Source organism: Micropterus dolomieu, linkage group LG07 (genome assembly GCF_021292245.1).
Source record: "Micropterus dolomieu isolate WLL.071019.BEF.003 ecotype Adirondacks linkage group LG07, ASM2129224v1, whole genome shotgun sequence".
Classification (NCBI taxonomy): Eukaryota; Metazoa; Chordata; class Actinopteri; order Centrarchiformes; family Centrarchidae; genus Micropterus; species Micropterus dolomieu.
The window spans coordinates 24,566,641-24,584,441 of NC_060156.1; the positions used below are offsets into that span (position 1 = coordinate 24,566,641).

At 40.2% G+C, this 17,801-nt stretch overlaps 1 protein-coding gene across 1 annotated transcript; it reads left to right on the forward strand.

Moving 5' to 3' along the window:
- The first annotated feature begins 953 nt into the window (after window positions 1-953).
- Window positions 954-15,579, forward strand: LOC123974121 (aryl hydrocarbon receptor-like). The gene is made up of 9 exons (XM_046054557.1): window positions 954-1,166; window positions 4,651-4,740; window positions 7,186-7,315; window positions 8,292-8,425; window positions 10,000-10,202; window positions 10,557-10,666; window positions 11,684-11,825; window positions 12,166-13,786; window positions 15,339-15,579. The coding sequence occupies exons 1-9, from the start codon at window positions 954-956 to the stop codon at window positions 15,486-15,488; spliced, it is 2,793 nt and encodes a 930-aa protein (XP_045910513.1). The 3' UTR covers window positions 15,489-15,579.
- The last annotated feature ends 2,222 nt before the right edge of the window (window positions 15,580-17,801 follow it).

Here is a 17,801-nt window from a genome sequence, read left to right on the forward strand (position 1 = left end):
TATATATATATATATATATATTGGACTTAAGTCTCACTTTATCAAGGTTCCCTGGGTCATAGTTTCTACAGCATTATTAGTAGTGAAGCTCATTTTCCTGAATTATATTGGGCCAATTTTATTTATTTTATTGCTCTTTTTCTAAAGGCCAAAATCAAACTCACTCCAGAGCTGGATGGCTGGAAGGGACAAAAAGTTATGACGTCACAGTGGGAAAAGGAGAATACCATTTGGAAAAGAACAGCTGGGGCCACCAGCCAATGAACGGCTGGGTGGCAGAGACAGGGATGGTCGGCAGAGGGGAGTGGGGCAGGAGCAGGGGGAGTGGTTATACTGGATACAAGAATGGAGGGGGAGGGGGTTGAGCTGAGCTGTGCAAGCAGTATAGTGCAAAAATAGTGACGCCTGAAGGAACTGTCGCCTCATCTCACTCAAATTTGGCAACAACACATTTCTGGGAAAGAAAGAAAGCATTTGCTGACACAACGGTTGCTCCTCCTTCAGCTCTGGCCAACCAATCATTGCTGGTTGGCACAAAACACATCACTCGCCAGCATGGGAGTGTCGCCACAGACACCAGATTTAAAAATTCTGGTATACTGCAAATGCAGAAAGATTACCTAGCGGTGATAGCCCTGTGTGAACTTGTTTGGCTGAAGATGTCAAAGACTCATATTCATTCACTTTAGTCTATATGTAAAGTAGCCTATTTACAGTACATCAAACGGCAAAGTGTTTACATCTGTAGGACAGCAACAAAAAGAAATGTGTTTTTCTGTTGTAATGTCTATCACTGATGTGCTGCTGTCATTGAAATCATGATGTTAGCAGGCTAGACAAAATAAAAGGTCTGGATTTGATGACTTAGACTTTTAGATTGCATGTAATGAATATTTAATGAGCTGGGATCAGGCGTGCATGCAGCATCTTTAGCGTATGAAACATAAGGCAATATGACAGTCACAGCAGTGCTTTGCAAACATTATCACAGGAGTAAAACCTGTCTTCCTCTCCTCACCAACCCCCACCTCTCTTTATGTCGGTCCCTCTCTACAGTTGCCCTGAACAGTCGGAACGGAGTGTCTCCAGCTGCTGTGGATGATGGTGACAGCAAAACAGCAGGAGTGGTGGAGACCAAGATTCCTGAAGGTGAACTTTTGCTGCAGGTCAGTATTAAAGCTGTATTTATTGTTACTATACTGTTTCTATTCACAATATATTGTAAAGTCATCATCTCTTTAATTGATTTTAGGTTAATATCTGAGATTGTTAAATATTAAATGTGTTTTGAGAGACAACAATTGTTGTCGAGCAATTGTGTTGATTTAATTTGTGTCTGGGCAACTGCTGTATTTTCTTTTTCTATTCTTTTTTTCAAAAACTGCCCAAAATATATTCAGCCCAGTGTCAGATGCCCACATGGTCAGGGCAGCTCAATACACTCAAAATGTCTGGCACAGTCTGCTGTGCCCCTGTTTAACATTAGTTTACTGTTTAGTCAAGCGAGTCTGCTGCTGAACAGGTGGGTAAAACTTGTGCCTGGGACTTGACCTAAAGACAGCACTGGACTTATATACTGTAAAACGTAAATTAAAATCCTAGTTCTAATTAGACACCTGTCCCTTTTACTGGCCTGGTGTAGCTACACGTTTTGACAACTAAACACAGGGCTCAATTAGAAGCCTGGTCTGGTTTTTATAGAAGTTCCCTGGTTGTATAAAACTCTTGAAGCCCACCTGATCGCCCACTCGAACTAGTTATTTGCTGCTTAGATTGCACATACAAATTTTTGAACTTTGGTCAATATGGTCATGCTATACGTCATCAGATTTGGTTAGATTCTGCAAATTTCATTCATTCAGTTAAATATACGGAAACAATTCATACTTACTGGTATGGTTAGGCCTATCCCAAATATAGGCAGGGTGAGTTCAGTAATTGTAGCAAATAAAAGCCTGGGCTATGAATTGAAGTTTTACAGGTGGGGGGTTATATTAAAAAATAAGATAATATTGGCCCAAGATTCAGATTAATCTGGTAATCTGGCATATTGGGCATTTTCCCGTTGAGCCAACGCAACACATTGCCCACACAGTATGTGGCACTGTGCCACTAGAGGACGGTGTCACTGTAGTATTGGAATGAGATGTTAAACAATCGCAAAAAAGTGTAATATTTCCCATGTGTGCATACTTTTGGTAATAGAGTGTAGAAAATGACTAAACTGTGGCCTGATCATCTGACTTCTCTGACTGCTCTACTATGCTCTGTTGCAGTGATGTTGCTACCTCTAACATATTTCTTTTACCATTTTTTACCATTAATACTTTGTCTGGTTTACTATACGTGGTTGTGAAGAGTTGCACCAGAGCCATATATGCTATATTATGACAGAAACATTGGGTTCAGTTTGAAAATCTCCACATTTTGCTGGAATTTCAGGTCACAGTTCAGCTTTTAAAGAAAAGCCCATCGACAGTGCTGCTGTTCATTCCATTAATACTGGGGGGGGGGTTCTCCTGTCTCGTTTTGTGCCCTCTATGCTGTATGTGTGATTGAGTGGAGAGCGAGCTCGCTGGCTGCCAGATCTTTTTGGGATCTGCTGGAGTCATTGATTTTCCAGTCCAGTTCCTCCCAATGTGCATCACACTGGCATTCCAGGAGAGGAGAGGAAACAGCCGGTCCGCCATACCCGACCCTACCAGGGAGGTTTCATTATTATGATAAGCGTACACTTCCCCAGCTTGTTCATAATGAGAAATGAAAGCTCATTTGGTGATAAAGAGGGTGAGTGATCCACAGGGGGTCTCCTCTTCCTCCTCCCGCTTATAATCGTTGGGATGAGAGGGGAAATGGACAGCAAGCAGTTCACAGGCTGAGGAATGTGAGTTTTATTCTGGAACTGAGCTGGTTTCTTTGCTGTTCGTCACATCAGACGGTGGTGAATTATAGAGGAGCTGTGAGCATATCAATTATTCAGAATCAGAAAATGGAGGAAACATGGCAGAATGTATTAATTGTGCGTTCACTTTTTAGTCATTGTTGAAAATAATCACACACAATTGGTTATTTTTGACAATAACTGACCTGCTCTGACAATGTAGACTGGCATTTTCTTTTATTAGTTTTATTTATTTTAATACAAAACATGTAAGCCATCACCCTTCTTTTGCTCATGCTCATGACTAAATCAAATCATTTGCAGCTGGGAGGTTAATGAGTGCACATGAGTATTCTGGTATTAAAGGATATGGCCTCATTTCTGATGGTTGCACAGCCTTTCACATCACATTGGGTTCCAGCAGCAACAGACCATTTTGGAATTATCCTAAATTTGAACAAACTTTGTGGGAAATTAAACAAGAGGTTAAATTATTTAGCTAGAGAAACTGAAAAACTGAAACTGAATTTAGCATCCATTTGGAGGATGTTTATGTGGAAAAACTCAACCTTGACATTTGGGTGTTTGTGTTTACTTTGGAGGAAGTGTGGCAGATAATTGCAGTGAATCACTGTTGTATTATCAAAAAGAATAACATGGCATCTCCAGTATTAGTCATCCTGGCACCCTGTGGGCTGATTTAGAAACGAAATGATTGCGCTCGTACAGATGTTTGTGGATGTGTGAGGACAGTGTGTGTATGTGTTTGTTGATACATGTCTGTTTGTGTGTTTGTTTACCGGGTGAGGGCACGTGTGCGTTTAGTGAGGTGGAAATGTTGGACCAGCTGTTCCCTTTTTAAGAGAAACAATGAGTGTGTGACATTTCACTTGACATGCTTCCACATTATCCTTTATGTCTCCTCCTACCCTTTCCTAGATCTTCATTCCCTTCCTTCCTACTTCCCATTGTTAGCCAAACATTTATATTATTGTAGTGCTGCCTCACAAACCTGAATATTCACGCTGATAAACAACTGCAGCTGTGGCAAATGGAGGACATTTTACAGAAATAGAAGACATAAAATAGTTCATATCAGTCAAAAGCTTATGAAGGCAAAATGTTGACAGGTGTCATATTGTATATAGCCATTCGCTTCATCTTTCTTGACTAATATCCACATGCATCAAGGAACAAAAAATATTATAAAATATTGAAAATCCTTATGCAAGAAAAACATTGGTCAACATTGGTCTCTAATTTACACTTGTCCATAATCACAATCATTCAAGCAGAACAATTATGGTAGGTTATAGTCATTTTCCCGTTTTTCACGAATCTATTATTAGGGGTATATAACATAGAAATTTATTTCCAGGATAAAAAACCATTGAGATGTACCATCTCGTTTTCAAGAAACATACTGTAATATAAGACTACACAATATACAGCAAACATCAAACACACTTACAAAAGTAAACATTTAATACAAAAAGACACACTCACTCACGTGCAATGCACGTGCAACAAAATCTAGACACTAATAGTAAAACAGTAGAGTATAACAGTAAGTAACAATAATTAAGGATAATTAATAGAAGCAGTTTGTTGTTAGGTGAATGATATATGTGAGTGAACTCTGTAGAGCCACCGGGACCCCTGACTCTGCTGTTTTTCTTTATTGGTGTGTGCCAAAAATTGTGCTGAATCATTAGTAAAAGAAACTGTCTCTGCTAACTGTCTGTGTGCATCCTTTGTTTGGCCCACAGGCTCTCAATGGTTTTGTCTTGGTCATCACTTCCAATGGGACCATTTTCTACTCCTCTCACACCATCCAGGACTACTTGGGTTTCCACCAGGTATTGCATTGGTGCCAGTCTTTTTCTATATCTCTGACTTCTACTCCCCTCCAATAATTCTTTCATCACTCCTCAACAATGATAACACAATCAGAATAAGAAATTGAAACAGCCTAGGGGTAAGGAGAATCACTCTTATGTGGTGAAGACATGAGCGAAATCCACACTGTGATGTGGGTCGCCAGAGCTCGTATACCATCAACACCTGTGGTTTGACTTGCAGTCTGTATTTATTAGCTTTGTCTCCCAGAAAGGGCTGATGTGTCTCCATAATCAGGAGACTCTTGAGAGAATATGATGAGCATGAAGAGAGTCAGGTGATCAACAGATACATCCAATGAGAATGGTTTCCTTTCCAGAAGGTAAATTGCGAGTAATATGAAACCATCAGACGGAGCGGAAGGAAAATTAAATTGTGTTCTACATCAGTAGTGCCATAGCAATTTAAATTTGCTCAACTTTCTTTGGGAGCCTCCAAAATACTGGGGCCATGGGGTTGAGCTCCAGTAAACCTATATATTAAAGTAGTTCCTGGGTCCAAATGCTTACAGTGTAAGAATAGGGCTAGTGCTTGCTTGGCTACCTTGTCTGTTACATGTCCATCATCATGCCCGCGTAATCGACATTCAAGAGACTCGCTTTCAAAATCAGACAATTGAGTAGTTTTGGCACGTGGGAGAAATTTGCCTTCAGGGCTTTCTGTCAGAAAGGTTTTCTGCCTTTCTATGTTTCTAAACTTAACCAAGTTGTGTTGGTGCCTAACCAAATAGGAAGGCTTTCTGGCAGAAAGCCCTGAGGGCAAACTTGTCCCATGTGCACATGTTCCAGCATCTTGTTGGATTGCCAGTGGTGAAAGAAAATCATATAAACAAGAGCTTGTAGCTGCTGTAACTACACACACAGTTGATGCCTATGCTTTAGAGCGTACTTGAAAACAGATCAATTTGGGATTTTAACATATTAATTAACATTTGAACCCATCATGTTTATTATCATGATTTAATTACATCATTCTTATTAAATCTTGCTTACATTTTCAGAAACATAGTTAGACACAGAGAGGTGCAAATCCATAGAGGCACATATGTTATCACATTCAACATGTTGAAGCTCTGTTTCAGCAACTGATACATGGGTCTGGATTGAAGGCTTGCGTGCAGCATCTGATGGGAGCAGTTCAGGGGTCTTGTTTGATCCATTGGTCTGGTCCCTGCATGGTGCACAGTCAGAGGCTCAAACAACAGCACCTGACCTGACCTATTTATAGCTTGGCATTTTGTATAAACCACCAGTCACAGCAGAGAGCTGCAGTAAACAACACATCTCTGCCCCACAGCTCAACTGAGCAGCACACACTGAGACTCTTTGGACAGCTCAGTGCACCTATGCACTCATGTTTTGAAGAAGTACACACTGCGGGGAGAGTTTGAAGAAGTAAACACTGCAGGGAGAGTTTGAAGAAGTACACACTACAGGGAGTTTTCTCATACATACTGCTGAAGGCACAAACACTGAGCTTATGGAACTACTGCTACTACTGCTACTGCTGCTGCTACAACTACAACACTAATACCACTGACTGCAAAAACATTAGAGTAGCACACCCAGGTGACTAGTAACTTGTCCATACCATGCAACACCCCCAAACACCCTGGAAACCACCAAGCAACACAATGAACATCCAAATAAACATCCCTCTGAACCGCTATGACCCAGAAACAACAAATACACTAATCTAGCAGTGCCTTAGCTGCCATGTAGCAACACCTTAGTTATGCCTAACTATGAAACATTCTATGAGGACAACCAGCTACCAGCTAGTGACGTTCTGACAGCAAACATCCATGGCAGATATTTCAACCTTTTGTAGTTTGTATTCATTGCTCAAAGAAACACCCATTCCCATTGTGCATAATCAACTGGATATGGCATAATGATGGCACCATGATTAAGGAAAGGTAGTTACAATGTAAAGAAACTTAATATTAACCCCTTTTGTTTGCCATTGCTATGTTGAAAGCCACTTGACAGCATGCGCCAGCTATTAAGAGGTAATCAACTCTTTAATATCAAGATGAATGAGGAGACATTTTCTGAGTCCAACCTGCAGGGGCATCAGTGTAGAAGACCGTAAAGATGATTTAATAAGACAAAGAAAACAATCTAGTCACTCTGACAATGAATGGCACACAGACAAGCTGCATTGATGAGGAGGAGCAGTAAAAAACGGAAGCTATTCAGGGAGATGATAGACAAACAGTATAGATGGGATTGACAAACTCTGATGACTGCAGTGCAGTCTGATATGGTTCATATTTTTATAATGGGTTTGTTGCTTTTTATTTTTCTGGTGTATAATTTTATCTACATCCTGTATGTCTCTACTTGCATGTAACTGGTTTATTTTAGCATAAGATCATTCTTTCCCTCTTTGTTTTTTCTCAGACGGATGTCATGCACCAGAGTGTGTATGAGCTGGTCCATACAGAGGACCAGCAGGAGCTCAGGAGAAACTTGCACTGGGCTTTGAATCCTCCTGCCGCTGCATCTGCCATTACGCAGGACTCCCCCCAAGGTGATCACTCTCTGTACCTACATGAGTCTGTTATTAAGAACACAACAAAACTGAGAGATCCTGGTAGGACTGAATACAGGTTTCTAAACTGAAAACCTTGTTTGGGCAAACACACCAGATTAAGGCATAATCATATTTGCTGGGAGGTTGGTTTGTTGAGATGAGGGTCAGTTTTATTTGACCTTGGCTCCTAGTAGTGTTTGCAAAATTGATAGTAATATTTTGCAAAGTTTGCAAGGATTCATGGCCATCTTTTGCAGACACTTTGTACAAACCTTTGGAATGACTCCTCTTTTTGCATAATCACCAGTTCCTATAAGTCACTGTACACTGACTATGGATAAGTACCTCACACTACTAGAACTAACCCTTTAAGCTATTAAACCATCCTCAGGTCAGGTCACGACCCTTGTAATCTTCACTGTGGCTTAAGAGGCGAAGTGGTCCCAGATCTGTATTTGGGTTTTAAGATGCTTATGGTTGACACAACAAACCCACTCCTGTACTGAAAAAACAAATGCTGTTTCTTGGTGAGTTAAGACAGACTTCAGGGCTCATTACATAAGTGCATTTCGTACAATGTAGGGCAGCTGATATGAGACAACAACCAGTCCAGCTCAAGAATAAATACAGAGTGGCATGATGCTGTTTGTGCTCTTAATTTTCACATTTGTGACCTTAAGGGATTCTAACACACCAGGACCGTTGCACTGATGTACAAACTAATCATCTTATTTTTTTGTAATCTAAGTAACAGTGAAATGGTGGTTAGAGCATCTTTGGCTTTCATAATGTGACATATTTACAACTGAAACTAAGTAGTATGTGAGCTGAGGATCACTTCCAATACCAGTCAAAATCAGAGCGATAGGGAGCTGTATAGAAATACAAAGTTGTAGAGAATTGTTGAATGTTAAACTAACTATACTTTATAGTCAGTGTCACTAACATCAGCTTGTACTTGTTGTAATTACAGAGATGGAACCGGACAGCAGCTCAGCTGTGGTCACCTACAACCCTGAACAGCTTCCCCCCGAGAATTCGTCCTTCCTGGAGAGGAGCTTTATGTGTCGCTTTCGCTGCCTACTGGACAACTCCTCTGGCTTTCTGGTTGGTTAAATGTTCCAACAAAAGAGAGAAAACCTGCAGGATGAATGTATATTTTTACCAGAGTTTGGACTTGTGACCTGTTTGCTGCAAATAGTGCTGCATGTCTGTGTGGTACTGTTCTTTCATGCAATGGTTTTCATAGACATACAGTCCAGCATGATTTCCCAAAATTTGCAGCTGCTCCCACAGATGTACCATTTCACTCGTGCCTGATAATTATTTTTTCTTCACTGTTGTGAACCGTAAATAAGACATATGTAGCTCTTTTAGATTATAGGCAAGGCAAGGCAAGTTTCTTTGTATAGCACATTTCAACAACAAGGCAATTCAAAGTGTGGGTGGTGGTGGTGAAATAGAAAATAATATAGAAATACTACAGCGCTCATTAAACTGTTTTTAAGAAAAATTATCAAAAACATAGGTCTTCTTAAATGCCTTTAAAGGTTTAAAGCTTGAGAGAGGAAGAGCTAAAGGATTGTTTCCTTTAGGGCTGACCCCGAATAGTCAAAGGTTCAATGCTTTGATGGGCGGAGCCTGATTCGACTGTCAATCTCACAGTCGAAGCTTCGCAGTGAAACAAGGATCATGCCATTTTGGCGATATGGGGGTGCTCAATGTCTGATTTTACATAGAACTACCAGTTTTCTCCCAATAACAGCCTATTACAATACACATTTCAACGTTTAATGCTGTAAATAAACATATAAACTTGTAACCCTAACCCTGGGTCGTCAGTGCACATGTGTAGGCCTAAAGTGTAGGTAGTGGCAGAAGAGGAACACTTGCTGAAGAGACCCAGCCCCGGCTTCACTGGTGTTGTGCCCAGTTATCCACACCTCGTGGTACTTTCGGATAACTTATCACCGTTGATGAACCACACAAAAAATATTATATCGTTTTTAAATAGTCGGCTATTTGAATTAGAGAGAGAGAGAGAGAGAGAAAAGGGTCTTCAAAAAGCCTCAGTTTAGTTGGAAATGTACAGTGTAAGTTGAATGAATAGAGACTGCAGCTCTGCAGCTTCTCAAGATTAAAGCGAAGCTACCATGTGTAACAGTCGACTATAGGCAAGACTTGACGATTCTGATTCGACTATGTAAATCCTTAGTCAGGGACAGCCCTAGTTTTCTTTTCTCTCTTATAGTTTACAGTATGTGGTGTGTGTGTGTGGGCGCGTGTGTGTGTAATGAGATGGAAACATTATTTTTATCTACATTTTTGTTAAAAATGTAAGCGTTCAGAACATATGCAGTACATGGATGGACAGGAGAGAATTGAGAATTGGATTACACTGAAAGCCATGGGCTTCATAGAAATACAGTATAGTAGTGGCACTAGATAGGAGTGCATCATCCTAAAATACACCCCCATCACATTTATTGTGATACCCATGGAAACATGTCAATCATAGTAATGCCTTGCAATGGTAGTTGCTAATAATGGATTATTAAGCGAAAGTAAATTTAGCTACTGTGCGGATAAATGGGGCTCTGCAGTCTCTCAGATATTAACCCATTTGAAGGACTTATACAAAATACTATTTTAACAATTTCCTTTATTTTCCTTTTTTACAGGCTTTGAACATCCAGGGCAGACTGAAGTTTCTGCATGGACAGAACCAGCGGCAGGAAAATGGAGGAAAGGCCCCGCCTCAGCTTGCCCTTTTTGCCATTGCAACTCCCCTGCAGCCTCCATCCATCCTGGAGATCAGGACCAAGAACATGATCTTCAGAACCAAACACAAGCTGGACTTCACACCTACTGCCTGTGACGCAAAGTAGGCTAACACTTTGCTAACTGACATGCAACAGTGACATGAACACACCATACATGTAACATTTGTTTGTTCTCAGTCCTTTGTGTTTTATGTGCCATATCACTAGTATTGTCACTTGGCTGGTTAAGATGATTGATTCTTGTGAGGATAAAGTAATAGTACCAGGAATTCATTTTACATTCATTTGGAGATGCTTCACAATTAGGCTGATTGAATGGATAGCATGTGTGGGTTTTTTTCCCTTTGTATTTGTTTTGCTGCAGTACTTTGATGATCAATCACCAGATATGGATGTAAGCTGTGCCGTGTACTAATAACAATGTTTTGAAAATAAATTGTGTATTTTTTAAACAGGGGGAAGATAGTACTAGGGTACACAGAGGCTGAGCTGCGGGTACGAGGATCTGGCTATCAGTTCATCCATGCAGCAGATATGTTGCACTGTGCAGAGAACCATGTCAGAAGTAAGTTTTATTAGCGTGCCCCCGTGGCTTAGGGGGTTAAGACAACGATCATAAACGTCCTGGTTTGAGTCAGGCTGGGGACCTTTGTTGCATCTGTCTCTCCCTCATTTCCATCATCACTATCTAATAAAGTCCATAAAAAGCCAACCAAAGTGTTTACCACATATTAGTTAGGAAAGTGAAAATCACATTATATGTTGTGCAAAAAAAATATATTTATATAAGTGGTGAAAGTGCCTTTTTTTTGACAATGAAACTCTCTTCACCTCACAGAATGCAGTATTCTCCAAACATTTCAAGACTTTACCCATGTAAACACATTTTAAGGGTCATTTTATGCCTTACAGTAGACAGTAGAGAGCTGACATGTAATGATGGGTGAGCAAGAGATGGTTGAAGTCAAACCACGGCCACTGCAATTACCTGGTTAGTGCCTTAAACCCCAATACCACAAGGACACACATGATTTATCACATTTAAGGACACTTCATTTGCTAAGAGATAGTTGTTATGTAGCCTGGTGCTGTTTAATCACGAAGAGAGTATGTAAAAAGAATACATCCATCTTTGATGTTTTTCTGACCGAAACAAGTTGCTATTTTAGATTTAGTGCTGTCAAAAAAAGTTGAAGAGATCTGGTCCAACCTGGTCAGAGAGTTCAGACAGCTTTCGCAAGTAATCCTGCTGGATTACGGAGCAGATAGAGCAAAGCTGTAGAGCTGCCAGAGGAGAGGATATAGGTCTCACAAATCCACTGCATGAGCAAAGCATCAGAGATGATCCATACAACAGCACCAACACACAAACACTTCAGAGGTCAGATATGTTACTAACCACTCTCTACTGACTGTAGGGCAAAGGTCAGTGTTTTTTCATCAAGTAGAACTTCTACACGAAAGGGCCAGCTGATCTCCTCTGTTCTAACAGTGACTGTTGAAGTGGGGCTTTCAGTAGGTTCATATTCATTTTGTAATACAGTTTACTTCTTATAACTGTGTTTGTGTTCCATATTTGTAGTGATGAAGACTGGAGAGAGTGGTCTGACTGTGTTCAGGCTCCTCACCAAGGAGAATCGCTGGAAATGGGTCCAGGCCAATGCCAGGCTGGTGTACAAGAACGGCAAACCAGACTACATCATCGCGACCCAGAGGCCCCTTTTGTATGTTCCTATTTGTTTATGTTGTGGTTTAAACCTACAAAATTTACCAGTCGTATTCAAAGACAGACAAAACAAGTTTACAGCAACAAAACCATTATATAATACACTGCACATGTATATTAAACATGTTTGATCATATTTATGCAGGGAGTTTAAGAGTTTATCTGAAGAGGGAAGTGGGTCTTGTTTTCAGTTACGATGTGAGACTTCTAAGACACCTTGAGTCATGGAGAGCCAAACCAGCAACTCTGCCAGCAACATAGCTAGAAACTTTGATCCTTTGTAAATGAATTGCCACGACGACGTCCCCACACAATAATCATGTTTTCTGTCTTTACAGGGATGAAGAGGGAGGAGAACACTTACGTAAGCGCTCCTTGCATCTACCTTTTACCTATGCTACAGGTGAGGCCCTACTCTACCAGTCCAACCATCCCATTGCGGGTTTTAGAGATGGAAGCATTGAGAAAAATGGCAGTAAGTCAAAGAAGAGTCGGACTGACAGGCTGATAGGCGATGGTGTAGACCCTGGCTCTCTTCTAGGGGCACTCATGAGTCAAGATGAGTCAGTATACGTTTGCCAGCCTGCCGTGGAGCCCAAAATGTCCTTCCACAGCAGCTTCTTTGGAGACCAAATGGGCTTCTCTGACTCTGAACCTTCCAGCTTGCACAGGAGCTGGGAAGGGCCGAGCAATGGTGTGCTGGGTGCAAGCATCACAGGGCTAGGCACCAGCTTTGACCCACTGCTGGCTACTCTGGACTCCCTCTCCCTTGAGGGCCAAGGGGTTGTGGACTCAGAAGAGGCTGTTTGTTCGAATGGCGAGCTGTTTGGAGCTCTGGAAGGGCTGGGGCTAAGTGCAGAAGACCTGGAGCTGCTGCTGCTGGATGAGCGGATGATCAGAGTTGAGATGGACCCTGAACGTGTGCCCACATTGGACGACTTGCTCACAAACGATGAGATTCTGTCATATATCTATGACTCTATAGAGGGTAAAACTGATTCCACAGAGCATGGAGGACAGGTGCCTCCCAGTACTGCCTCAGCAACAGCCACCACAGTGTTAATACCTGAGAGCGATCCCACCTCTAACACTAATGTGCAACTGCAGTTTCCTCAACATAAGAGCTCCCAGGTGGGGCAGGCTCCCATCGTCCAGCTCTCCCAGCAGATGCAACAGCACCTCAACTTACGTCCAGGTAAAGTGGCACATGACTGGGGCCAGCAGACTGACCATTTGGCTAACATGATAGTCAACGGTGAGCTGCTGGGGCAAAATCAATCGATTCCGAATGGACAATGGACAGCCCAAGACATTCTACTCAGTGCAGGGATACCACTGGGACACTGTGACACACAACAGACTATTTTCAATGGCAAGGTTTCAGAACTGGATGCTGAGCTTCACCAGCAGCAAACGCATCCACGCTACCTTCAGCAGCAGCAGCAGCAACAACCCATGATGCAGAACCATCTGTCACAGCAGTGCCATGCCAAACAGAAGGCAGCCAACCTCAACGGACTGTGTGGCATCTCCAGCACAGAGCATTCAGTGGGGAAATCCCAGTGGCAGGACTATGAATTCAGGGAGAGTCTAGGCAGCAACCCCTGCCTTGATAACAGCCAAAAACCTCTGACAAACACCTCACTAGATTCTTGCATGGATTATAGCATGCCTGATATTGACAATCCGGATTACGCTATTAGTGGAAATGGTTTGTTTGGGAGTAGTGGACAACAACATGGGGCTGAGACCACAGTTTCATCGTTCCAGGGAATGAACCATAAACGGCAGCAGGAGCAGATCACAGTCCCTTTGGCCCAGGTCATCTCCAGTCTAACACAGTGCCCTCCCCCCAACGCCTCCCTGGAGCAGATCCTAGGAGTGAGCAAGCCTTGCCGGCAGTTGGACCACTATGGCATAGTGACCACTGAGATCCCTCATGAGCCCAGTCCCAATAAGGTGAGGTTGCTGAAACACCTTGACATCTTGTGGTGCCAGAATCACTTGGTAAAATTTTTGTTAGTTGGGAAGTTAATTCTTAAATTTTGGGAACACTATGTGTAACAAAGTAATATAAGCATAGTATCCAGCTACTCAATAACCCATACTGTTGGGATAATGGTTCTCAAACCTTTTCAAAATCTTCACTGTGTTATCACACATTATTACTATCATGTTTTTTAGTAGCCACACTAGTAGTGGTGCTGTAGGGGTCTGTCTTATACCTTGGTCTAGAGCTGCAATGATTAGTCGATTAGCTGATCAAAATAAAATTAACTGGCAACTGTTTTAATAATCAATTAATAATTTAAATAATTGGTATTATAATATTTAGTAAATAAAAGTAAAAATGCCAGACATTTGCTGATTCCGGGGTCCTCAAATGCAAGAATTTGTTGCTTTTCATGGTGCAACAATAAAGTAAAATTCAGACTGTTGGTCGGACAAAACAAGACATTTATTGACGTCACATTGTGCTCAATAAAATATTGTGATTTGCATTGTCTAACAGCTTTCTGATGTTTTACAGATCCAACTAATTGATGATGAAAATAATCGTTAGTTGCAGCCCTACTTTGGTCCTTAGTGAATTGTCGTGGCTTTTGAATGGGATGTTGTGTATTTTAGTGCAGGCAGGACGAATCTCATTTACGTGATCTGCATAATTTTCATGCTCAGCTCAAATTTTTCACTTTTCACACCAACATTACATGTTTAAATACCTAAATAACTAATGACAAATTCTGTAGATATTCAGGACATACAGAGGGTGAGTCAGAGGTGTACTTACATTGCAGTATTTATCCCATTCTTAAAAATGTTTGTAAAATAGTTTACTGTAAGGCACCCGGTTTACATACTTTTGTCTTATATACGTTATATAGTACAGTACAGTACATTATACATTATACTACATTATACTTCAGCAGAACTGAATCAAATGAAATTAATTAGTGGTGGCAGGCCTAATATGTCTATATGCTGGACTAGGAAAATAGTTGCCAATCCAAAGCAGAAACATAAGAAGAGGCACAGAGCTGTCTTTCCTCTACATTTGTGTCTTGTTTGTTTTGTTCATTTAGGGTCATTGCTCAAAGATTTAAAGATTGAAAAGACATGATGTGCTGGCGCAATTTGTTTTCTCTCTGTCTTGTATCTCTGACCTACAAAAAAATGGAAGATGTTTTTATTTGTTTCAGAGACAAAGGGTTTGCGGACAGAAGAAGAAGCGATGTATCAGGTTTAGTTAATGTAATGCAGAGTTTCTCCTTACCAAGACCAAGACTGTTCAAAATTTATCCAATAAATACCAGTTTATTAAGCAGAACATTTGATTTGTAATAGTATTTCTATATGTTTCTCTGCTAGAGAATAACAGCTACCAGCAATAAAACTGTATGTTGAGAGATTCAAATCTACATAACAGCGGTTCTATTTTAAGACCATACTATGTATATTACTGTGTTACTTCCAGCTGTCTGTATCCACGATGTCCTCTTGCCTTGTGCAGATGGAGAATGGCTGCATCCTGAACAGTACTTACCCAGGGGGCTGTGCTTTGCCCAATAGGAACGGAGCAGCGCCCCCTACTGTGCAGATGCCCGCCCCTGAGACTTTGTCCAGCCTTCCCGACCCACCAGCCACCGGCTTCTACCTCTGACCAGCTGACCGGGAACAGTCATGCAGCAGGACACTGTTAATGGCCAGAAACACACAATGACTGGACCAGCCTTATACATCTAGATAACACAACAAACAAAGCTTAATAAACGTAGGCCTATATGTTTTTCTTTCTTTCTTTCTTTTGAATTTGAAATTTTCTTTTATGGGAGGAGGGGATCATTGTGTTATATTTCAAGTCATATTATCATATGAGTCCTTTGTTTACAATAATGCAGTAAGGAGTGCTCAGTTGAGTTTATTTTAATAAGTAATATAGAGAGGTAAATATGAGTTTTTAAAGCTGAGTTTTACAAACATGCGTTCAGATACAACACGAAGCACAATTTAGATTAAGAGGCAACAAATATTATAAATAGTTGTATACCCCCATTAAGGGTTAATTTAATTAATTATTATTCAATATTTAAACATTATACATCTATCATTTAATGTGAGATATTTTTTTTATATTTTGGATGTAATGAAAGAACACGATAACACAAGGAAAAATCTCTTAAAAATGGTTATTGGTGGTTAGGTTATTAATACCAGTGGAAGCTGAATATAAGCCAGAAAAAAAAATTCAAGTTGACATTTGCAGGTTCCAGCTTCTGTGAATGTCAGGATTTGCTGATTTTCTTTGACTTATTGAGAAGCTGATTTATTATCTTTCAAAACAAGACATCTGTAAACATCATGTTTGACTCTGCGAAATAATGATCATTTTTGGGCATTTTATATACAAAGTGATTAATCATGAAAATAACCAGCAGATTTATCTATAATAAAAACTGTCATTGGTTGCATCCCTAAATTGTCAAATGCAAAAAAAGGCAAACAGATGCTGACAAAATGAGGTTGCAATGAGAGATTGTTGTATTTCTCCACTTCATGAATGTACAGACACAGGAGCAGAAAGGAGAGAGTCTGGAATATTAGTATATGAGCAAACATCAGATGCAGTTCTTTATCATGTGACTTTATTATTAGATTATTATTATACATTTTTTTCTGATTTTTAGGGTCAGGTTATTTTGATTCGCGTTGTATCTGAACGCACCATAAAACACACATAAACACACGCTCTGTCCCTGTCAGTTCAACTCCAACGTGATTACAGCATCTCATAGTTTTCCGTCATGCTACAAGAATGTAATCTCTCAGTGTTCACCAATTTCATTGTTGAACAGATTTACTTGTCAATGATGAGATTGATCTATATATGTTTGAAAAAAGTATTGAATATGGAAATTATGGCTAGATATATCCTGCACTTTACTTCAAGCACCCACTTAATGCAGATCTGTAGTCAGGGATGCTGGGCTTCATAAAAACAACAGATGCTGTTTATCTATAAAGCTACTGATGCAAAATGGACCAGTTTGCATTTGAATTATTATTTTGAGGTACATTTCAGGTGATGGGTTAATGTCCTCACAAGCACAAACACTTCTGTACAATTGTTAGTGTCATTATGTTTTCGCCACTTGAATTATTATTATTTTTGTTGTTGTTGATAATGTTGATAATCTTGGACCTCTGGATGAGTTTTTTTCTTTTTATTATGGTCATTGTTAAAAGTTTAACTTGACTCGATTATTTTCTGTATTTATTCATGTCCTACAGCAAGTAAACATTCTTGATTGTTTTGAAATTGATGTGTAAGACATTCTCTTGTACAAAAAAAAGAAATAAGGAAATGTAATGTTTTGTTATCCTCTGACTATGCAGTGGTTGCATGAGGGAATCAGTGAAAATCTTGTGAATTCAGACCCAACTCCATTACAGTACAATCAAACCAGTTTTTAAAGGAAAGGTCTGACATCTTGTTTGCTGTCCTACCCAGAGATGAAGAATCTATGTAAAAAACCTCCTGGATTCACACAGATGACATAATACCAATATTTTCACCTGGCTTGTCATCTAAGTAAGAAAACAAACATATTTCCCTAAAATGTGGGCCTTTTCCTGTCAAATGGTTAAAAAAAACTCGGTGATATATCTGCGTTAGTGATATGGTCAGCAATTTCAGGTCTACACAGCATCTTGGAGCAGTTACAGAATGGCAAACACTGAAAAACCAAATGTGAGTATTAGAAAGAGATCTCTACTGGAAGGATAGCGTTCTGAATGTTTCTTGTACATAGCAAAATGACCGGGAAATGATGCAGAGAAGAATTATTTCATCAAGTAGAGAGGCTGAAAAGAGATTTCCATTTAATTGTTCAAATAATGTCATTACTATTGGTATTAATATTATTGTTGTATGTTTTATGTTGAAATGTGATACACACGTGCTTACATGTCATTC